This window comes from Akebia trifoliata, chromosome 8, assembly GCF_017979445.1.
Source record: "Akebia trifoliata isolate Shusen 1 chromosome 8, ASM1797944v1, whole genome shotgun sequence".
In the NCBI taxonomy this organism is placed as follows: Eukaryota; Viridiplantae; Streptophyta; class Magnoliopsida; order Ranunculales; family Lardizabalaceae; genus Akebia; species Akebia trifoliata.
The window spans coordinates 48380791-48390299 of NC_141382.1; the positions used below are offsets into that span (position 1 = coordinate 48380791).

At 34.5% G+C, this 9509-nt stretch overlaps 1 protein-coding gene across 2 annotated transcripts; it reads left to right on the forward strand.

The window, feature by feature from the left end:
• The first annotated feature begins 5477 nt into the window (after nt 1–5477).
• Nucleotides 5478–9101, forward strand: LOC147397395 (uncharacterized). Of its 2 annotated transcripts, none has more exons than XM_086453007.1 (2): nt 5478–5567; nt 8309–9101. In XM_086453007.1, the coding sequence occupies exon 2, from the start codon at nt 8394–8396 to the stop codon at nt 9078–9080; it is 687 nt and encodes a 228-aa protein (XP_086309133.1). In that variant the 5' UTR covers nt 5478–5567; nt 8309–8393; the 3' UTR covers nt 9081–9101. The 2 variants fall into 2 exon arrangements, with proteins under 2 accessions (XP_086309133.1, XP_086309134.1); XM_086453008.1 differs by lacking the exon at nt 5478–5567 and adding an exon at nt 5628–7560.
• The last annotated feature ends 408 nt before the right edge of the window (nt 9102–9509 follow it).

Consider the following 9509-nt stretch of genomic DNA (forward strand, 5'->3'; position numbering starts at 1 on the left):
TTAGAAGCTTTATTGGAGAAGACAACAAAAACTCAGAAACTTCATCGGAGAAGATGACCAAAGTTATTCATCTATTGTAATTCGTATCCCGATGATGAGTTAATCATTTTTTATAACATGTATCTTATTTATTGTAACAAGTATCTCAATGGAGAGTTGATCATCTATTGTAACATGTATCTCGAGGAGTAAGAGATCCAAAAAATGCCCCATAGTACTAATGGGCCTTTTTGTCAATCTGGCACTTCAAAATCTTCAATGCAATCAATCCAAAGTGTCTCAAAGCATCAACATGCATAGTACTTGTCAAATAAACTCTGATGCTTAAGTTAGATTTAATACTAAGAATTTCTCTTGATTGGAATCACTAAAATTAAGCAAATAAAATTTACCTCCTTTTCATAGTTTGATCGTCCTTCTCAATCTATTTCTTTCCTTACAGTCACAACCACAATGCTTCCATAGGTCTTAGAAATTGTGTTCATTATCTTCCAAGAATCACACCATCAATTATGTGCTGACACTTAACTCCTAATTGATACTCTTCATTTCCGACGCTAGGATATTTCCTTTAGCAATTTTAAATCTTATTTCAGGTTCTTGATTTGTTTATCCCATCACATGTCCTTGGGATTTAGCATTTTCGAACTTCTTCCCCATATGTAATGTAACTGATACAAATTTCGAGACGAAAAACACATTGCTAGGATGAACGTCATTACTTTCCCATACACGTATAATAATCAATTAATAGATGAAATTGAATATTTTTGCATGCCATATGGTACTCTCGGTGGTATCGATAGATTTTTGGGCCATATGGTAGATCAACACAGTAAAGCCCACTATCCAACATACAAAAATTTCTTCACTCAACATCATCGAACACCATAATTAACTCAATACATTATATATAACTGAAGGGTATTAGAATCTTTCAAAAATAAATAATACTGGAGGTCCAATGTAATATTACCGAATTGGTTTGAGAACATTATCCTTTTAGCCATTATTCAAGATCCTGACACAGCATGGGAAGGGGATAACAAGACAAAGCCAAATACATTGTATGCCTTTAGAGAAAACTACTTGTCTTGTTTGTCTCTATGAGTAGTTCCATATCCAAGCAATAATGAATCTAACTATATGAATACAAATTGACCAATAATACCCGCACCGATTTCGACCCAATAAAACAAAATAGACATTGATTCTTCGAAGATATCTTCTCTTAATTATGGCATGTGGCACGATGAAGAACCGATTGGGTCAATTTCGGTGCAACCCCGTTATTTATTGTTGTTGTTGGTGGTGTGTTTATTGGGGCGTCGATGTTGATCACAGAACTGGTTAATTGCACACAACAAGGAATTTCCCTTATTGCGATTTCTGAGTTTAAGTCCTATGATATTATCAGCCAGTATTGCAATAAAAGTTTACGCAAACCATATCCAAGTTTCTATCTTAAGAGTGATTGAGATGTTTTTTTAGAGCATTTGCCATATATCCTAGGAATCTAAGGTGGGAAAAATACATATGATGACTACCTCCACAATGACATAAACAAATATTTGATCTTTCTAAATTTCGATGATTGACAAAGATGGGATGCAACTTTTGCTCAATCTTTTGTTGCCCATATATAGATTAATTAATAACATCATTCCACTCATCACAAGCAATATTAAGAACTATTATCAAAGAATGTGTTCCATAATAAAATAAATAAATTGAAAGTTTCAACTTAAATAATGAAAATAACCATTATTATTTTCAAAATAATTAAACTGTTACTACTGAAAATATAATGGTTCAATAAAGTTTTCTTCTTCATTTTTATTTTTATTTTTAAATAACACCTCTAGAACAATGTTTATCAATGAATTCCTTTGCTTCCTACTAGGCCAGGTGGGTTGTAATGAGTTAGATTGTGAGTTGCTCTCTAGCAATCTTGTCTCTGTTTTATTTCAAGATGCTTGTCATGTCCCTTTTCTTCGGTTGTAGTTGGTCTGGGTCTGCCTTTACCCAGTTGATCTTTCAAAAAAAAAAAAAAATTAATTAATTCCTTTGAGAATTTTAATTAGACATTAAATTTTATTTTTATTTTCTTTTGAAATATAAATAAATGTACATGCAAGACATTATGAAAGGATGTTACTTATCACTTTTTAAGGGTTTGTAGGATAACACGAGGAAGTTCATTGGAAGATTGATTGTGCATATTCACACACAGAAAAAACATTTTTTCAGGAAAATAATTGGCCCACTTAGCACAGGAGCACATTCTTTAGCTTAGTCCCTTCGAAAATGATTTTCTCAACCGGGGAAGCATTCTAATTTTATTCACTCACGTACCGTCCACCTAAACTAAAACCCACTCTCATTTGGACTTTTTTCTAGGTGCTAAACATTTTCTATATTCTACGAATTATGTTCTTTGGAAATTGATTTTCTCATAAAACTTTTCACAAAGATGATGCACACCTTATGGAAAGCATCTAGGCTTTGTATAATTTGTACATAGAAAATAGGCGAGAAAATGATTTTTCTCAAAAAATATGATTTTTAAGTATATGATTGCGTATTTTCTATGAAATTCTATTTCAACCCAACGTAATTTTTCATTTTGGGCGGGAAAATATTTTTCCACCCGAATCCCCAAGAAAATGATTTTCCCACATCTAAATGTTATTCTTTCATCCTTACCTCACCCTAAAACTAAAATAGATCTCTTTCCAACATTTTCTTAGGTGCATTCAAACAATGGATTTTATTTTCCTAGAGAATTCATTCTCCCTTGAAAACGAGTTCTTTCTAGTGATACATATCCTTATTAGTTTCACTTAAATAACAAAGTTCGGATTTGATAATTATTTAGTGGGGATTTAATCCGGTTAATTTGGGAAATGTCCAAAAAAAATGAATTTTTTTTGAGAATATACAAAATATGTTCACACTTTTTGGCAAAACTAGTGATTTTCAACCTCTGTAACAACCCTATCTTCTTCTTGACGTTTAACTAATGAAATAATAATATAATATAGAGTGTAAAGACATGACCCTTTTCCACAATCAATTGATGAATCATTGTTTAATTAGTTGAATTTGGAAAATTTTACCAATTTTTTGAAAAATTTGGAGAATTTTGTGACCATGTTTTCAATGACTGAACGTTTGATTTGCAGAAGAAAAGAGTGTTAAAAATTCAATTCTTGTGTCGATTTTATCATATAGAAGATTGGAAAGAAAAAATTAAGGGAATAGGAGCAAGATCGATTTATTAAAGGGACTTCCAAGGTTTCATATCATCAACTTAGAAAAGAGCAATTTTGACATTTCACACGCTGATAATGAAGGGAATGAGGTCCATAGATTATTTAGAAAATAAAAGTATACTAATACTATGTTTGAATTGAGAGAAATTGAGATAAGAGAAGAGAAAATAAAAGAGTTTCTCTCCATTTCTTTTGTTTGGATTGTTAAGTGGGGAGAGAAGAAGAGAGAAAAAAACTTTAGTTTTCTTTCCTTTCAAAAGTTGAAAGAAGGGGAGAGAAACCCTTTTAAAGTATTTTACAATTCCAACTCTACCTTAAGATCTCTTTTAAGATATTTTAAAATTTCAAAATTGTCCCAAGTTCTCTTCTGTCAATCTAAGCATGGTGGAGAGAAATTCTAATTACTCTTCTCTTAATGAGTTTCTCTTCTTTCCGTTTCCCTCAATCCAAACATAATTAAATGTCCTGCCAAACTATCGTCAAAATCTTAGGGACTATAAAAATAAAACCCTTGCACGAGGGTCTTTAAGTAATTTTCCCTTATTGTAATCCACATTGGATGCCATGGCACCGTAAAAACGAGTACGGGACAAGGGCTTTGAAGGGATCGTATCTTGTGAGCGTTCAGAAATTCCAATCTTCTGCTCCACGAACTAGGTTAGTATCCAACTCCAGATCTGATTTCTTCATTATGAGACACTCTTTTAGGCCCATTGAGGCATTGACCCATAAATGTTACATTCAGTTGGATAGCTAACAAACACTCGGGAGCACAAAATCTCCCTTTGGGAACTGAGGTACACCGTATATGTCGCTAGTGACACTAATTCCACTTCGCACCTCTGAGTTTGTTCCCTAAGTGGGACCCGATTCAGTCTCTAAACGTATCCACTGCTTTGTCTCTCTTCTCTTGCATTTGATTTTCCAAGATTTCTATCGATGCTCTCTGACATTTTGATTTCCTTTGTTTGCCTTTAAAAAAAAAAAAAAACAAATACAAATGAAAAACATGAGCCCATTTAGAAGGTTTAGTATAAAATAGGACAATATGCTGCCATGACCCATATGCCCCACTAATAATATAAAAAAAAAAATGTTCTCTGCCAGATTCTTCTCCATCCACTGTTCCACAAATGTTTTGTCATCTCTGATGGATCTACACAACAAAAAATCAGTTTGATTGGCGATCTCTAGGTGGGCCCTATGATTAAAAAAACTGCAAAATCCAACAGCAATAACTCATATCAATCCATATATAAAATACAATAAATAAGTTTTTTGTTTTGTTTTTTGCATTGATTTGTGGTTGATTTTAGTTGTACATGATCAAATCTTCTCAATTGATTTCAATTTATTTAATTATCAACTAGGACTGATATGAGAATGCCAATTTGATGTGGTCGTAAACAATTATATTGATGAAGAAGGTGATATAGAACTTAGTTACACTCACTCATGGAATGTTATTTGATTTACAGTCAATTGATTGGTCAAAAATAGGTTGTATGAAACTCAATGGTCTTTACTTAACGGATATCAATTATTGGTGAGAATGTCAAGTTGATCTCATGCCAATTTTGGAAACTTAGGTGAACTCTACAAACTAATCTCCTAAGTACAGGGCCATAAGCAATACTATTTTATTCTTAGATTGACAAATTTTCAATAAGGTTGTTGATTTAATGATAGGATAACTTATCTTATAGGGCGTATGTATACCCGTTTCTTAGCATGAATCACTTAGACATATTCAAACTATGAATAATTTCATAATTTTGATGTCCACATGCCCGATCTGATTGACATGTAAGAAATTGGTTATTTGATAAGAGTGACTCTCCAATGGTCCCATCACCGAGGATTTTTTTAAGAGTCACGATTTCGGACGCCCCCTCTTGACACGCACCCCTGGCATGGGCTGGAAGCATAATTATGTGCAGAAGTGCGGTGTGTATCCCAAGAAAAATAATCTATGATTCTACCCCATGCCGTGTCAGGGGTCGTGTGTAAGAGATTATTCTTCATTTTTCATGGTGGGCTGGTTCCATGGAGAAAGACATTGGGCTTCAAGAGACTAAAATCCAATAACAAGAAGAGTCAGCCCACCATAGGGTGGGCAAACATTGATAAAATAATGGGCCCAAAATAGTCTGCTAGGTGGCATTTTGTGGGGCTGTTGTTTTAGATATCTGTCCTTAGATATAAAGATAAGCGACAGGTGTAAAGGTTTGGAGCCTTGGGGGGAGTGTGCCACTGCTGAGGATATTCTCTCTCCCTCTCTCCCTCGTACTGGTGAGTGTTCATTAACCAAACCCATTTCTTCTCTGCTCTTCAGCTTTTGATATTTGTTTTTTATTTAATTGGAGCTGTTGTGTCCCCCCTTCAAGTTGGTGTTTCATGTTTCATATTTCACATTTCATTTAAAAATTTAGATAAAAGGAAATAGAAATGAAGGTTGCATGTGCTTGATAAGTTATGGACTCAGACTCAGAATAGATATACTGAGATTAATTACAAACTTACAATTATTTTTGTTTGATTTTCTTTTCTTTCTTTCATAGTATTTTAACAATTAGTAGTTGTTGATCCAATATCTTAGATACCCATATATCCAAATCCCTTACTAAGGTCTTCACAATATGGGATCATCAATTAGTTCATTAAGTGTCATGACATGGTTTTGCCGTACCCTGTCTTTTGTTTGTGTGAAAGGGGGAGACCTAGAATGATGTAATGAGTTATAATGGTGCTTAAACCAATTGGTCTGGAATTTCTCAAAGAAAAAAGAAACAGTTAGGGTTGGTATGATTGCAGGGAATTCGTTTTCAAGGGAATATGAATTTCTCGGGAAAATGATTATAGAAAAATGAATTCTTCAGGAAAATGAATGTTCCACCAATAATTTACAGTTGGAAATTGTCAAAAGAAGAGTTGATTTTTTAGTTTTGGGGGCAGGGGTAATTGTGAGAATAACATTATAGGTAGTGGGAAAATCATTTTCCCGAGGGTTGGGGTGAGAAAACATTTTCCTGCCTTGGGGGATATTGCTTTGAGTGGAAAATGCACAATCATACATTTGAAAAGCGCCTTATCTAGGGATGACCATTTTCCATGTGCATTCACGCAAGATTAGTGGTCCATAATTAGTAGTTGAAGGTTGGTTTTGAATCTATGTTGTCGTATCAATAGTGACAGAATTTTAATGATTGGGAGCTAACTGAGGTGACATCTTTCATTGATCTCTTGCATTCGTTTCATCTCAACGAGAGCGAACAGACAGGTGGGAATGGACGAGGGCTAAGGATTTGAGATTCTCTGTTAGATCCTTTCATAGGTCACTCATTTATTCGGATGAACGATCATCCTTGAGGTCTCTCATTTGGTCCAAATTAGTTCCCTCGAAAATCTGCTTCTTTGTTTGGTTGGTATCCCTTGGGAGGATTCTTACGATGGACAACTTGATTGCTCGGGGTTGGATCACTCCAAATTATTGCCCTCTTTGTCTTAGAGATGGGGAATCTATTGATCATATTTTCATTGTTCATATTCTTATAATATTTGGTCGTTGTTCCTTGATCTTTTTCAAATTAATTGGGTCTTTCCTTGTAAGTTCTCCTCGTTGTTAGCAAATGGGACAGTAAAGTCTTCTCCTTCAGAAAAAGATTCCTTTGGGTGATGCTTCCATCGGCTATTGCTTGGGGGGTTTGGATGGAGAGAAATAACAGGGTCTTCAATAGTAAGAGCAGAAGTTCTCACGAAGGTTTCTTGGAGATATTGGGCTTATTGTACCTTTGGTCTAAACAAAATTCAGACTTTGCAGGAATCACTTTTGAAGATTTCGTTTTTAGATGGAGCTCTTTTTGTGATCATTGACTTGTTCCTTTCTTTGTTTTGTTTTTTTAGAGGCCATCTCGGCCTCCTTGTATTTCGTCTTCCTTTTATTAATATATTACACTTATCAAATTTTTTTTTTTTTTTGAAACATAATCGGAGGTTAAGGCAGACCCCCAGACCAGATTTATTAAAATGACACAGTTACGACCTCAAGTAAATGAGCCCTTGGGCATCCTCTCTAACAATGCTACAAAATTCTTGAGAGAGATCATCCACAGACAAGGACACCTCTTGAGGTGAGGTTAATAGTGAAGCCAACCTATCCGCTGCTCTATTACTTTGCCTAAAGACAAAGTTAAAAACAACTATCTGAAATTGGGCACACACGGTCCTAATCCTTCTGACCAAAGAAATGCAAATAGCACGCCATTCAATTAGACTTGAAATTCTGGTGAGCAACGCTTAGTTATCATTTAACGTATAAGGATACATGCTTGTGTTTCCAATAAATCCTTGATTGGTTGTTGATGTTAAAACAAGATTGCATACTCATTGGCCCTTTATTTATACTTGGTGCATAAAAGGGAAACTAGTGGGAAAAGTTAAGGGAAATGTAAGGGTAATTGATTTTGAAGCATGAGAAATAGATGGGAAACACGTTTTATATGACATTCTAATATTATGGATTTAGTCATTTTAGTTCGTCTAAGTTGTTGTTAATCTTGAAAAATTAGAAGTGCCCCATATTAAATGGTCTGAAAACTACGAAGGTTGGCTACTAAGTTGGTTAAAGTCTATTACATGATGATTCCCGTGGAAGGTCATCCACCAAATTATGTTATGCTAGACTCCCTTTGCACATTATCAAACTATATGGTATCCTAATTAATGTTCCACTTCCATTGATTTTTAGTGTGAATGGTCTATAATTTCTTTTCGCAAAGAATGATTCATATCCACCTTAGATTATGAGTTCCACTCCATTTAATAAGATCTTTTTTTCATTCTGAATTATGGAATTGTTATATGTTATTGTCATTATCACTAAATTTGTGATAGAATCCGTGTTAAATAATTCATTCTAACCTTACATATACAGATAAGAATATGATTTCATTAAAACCAAAAGGAAACCAAGAAAAACAACAATGAGGTTGAGGAAACTGTCCTAAAACAATTTCTTAAGTGTTGTTTTGCAGCTTCTCGTGGAGTGCTTGGATCTTATAGCTTGAAGGACCACTCCCTAAATTACGAACTTGCTGATCTCTTACTCGAGTAATCTGCATGAGCATAAAAAAGAGAGAGGAGGATTTGCTTGAATGCCCCGTATGTTGGGAATCCTTCAACCTAGTAGAGAATGCACCGTACATCCTCTGGTGTGGACACACTCTATGCAAGACATGTATCCTCTCTCTTCATTGGGCCGATGTCAAATTCCCCACCTTGCCCATCCAACTTCCATTCTTTGTATCATGCCCATGGTGTCAACTGTTGTCCTTTCGCCTCGTCTGGAGAGGTAACCTCCGGTTTCCTAGAAAGAACTTTTTTCTTCTTTGGTTGGTGGAAAGTGCAAATGGGAATCGAATTAAAAACTGCCCGAATTCTTCTTGTTGTGATATGAAATCTGTTCAACCATCAAGTTGCATGTTAGTTAGCCAAAACGGGTCAACTGAGCACCAAAATGAACCTACTCGAAGCTTGCCCAGAGCCAGAAGAATGACGGACCATCTTTTTCGTGGATGGGGAGTTTGTGCAATGTTGCGTAAGTTGTTGGCATTGTTGTTGCATTTAACAGCTAAGTTTCCCGTGGTGGTCATATTTATGTTTATTGTTTTGTTTGTGATTCCAGCTAGTGCTACTATACTGGTTGTGTACTTCTTGATCACCTTTTTGTTTGCTTTGCCATCGTTTCTTGTACTGTATTTCTCTTATCCCATTTTAGACTGGTTGGTGAAAGAGATTATTGCTTGAGAATAAATATTGCTTTAGATTTTTTTTTTTCTCAACATGAATACTTGAATATTGCTTTGGTAATGAAATAAATTTAACATATAAGGGATCTGCCGTTCTTGTATTTATTTAAATTTACTTTTATAATCTTATTTTCAATTTCAAATTATAAGATTATAAAAGTAAATTTAAAAACGCATATGGCACTATAATTTTGGTTTCTCGCGCATTGTTTTTGATTAAACACCTATAATTTAAACTTAGTTTCTTCCATCATATCTAGGCATCATGTATGATCAAAACACTGGTTAAAAATTGAATAACCTTGAAAAACACTTCAGATTAAGTGAATAACCAGATAGATTTTTCTCTTGTGGGATTCTTATTAAATAGAAAAATAGGTAAGTTAAAAACTTTGAATACCAACCTAACACTTTGAAGTTTGATCTA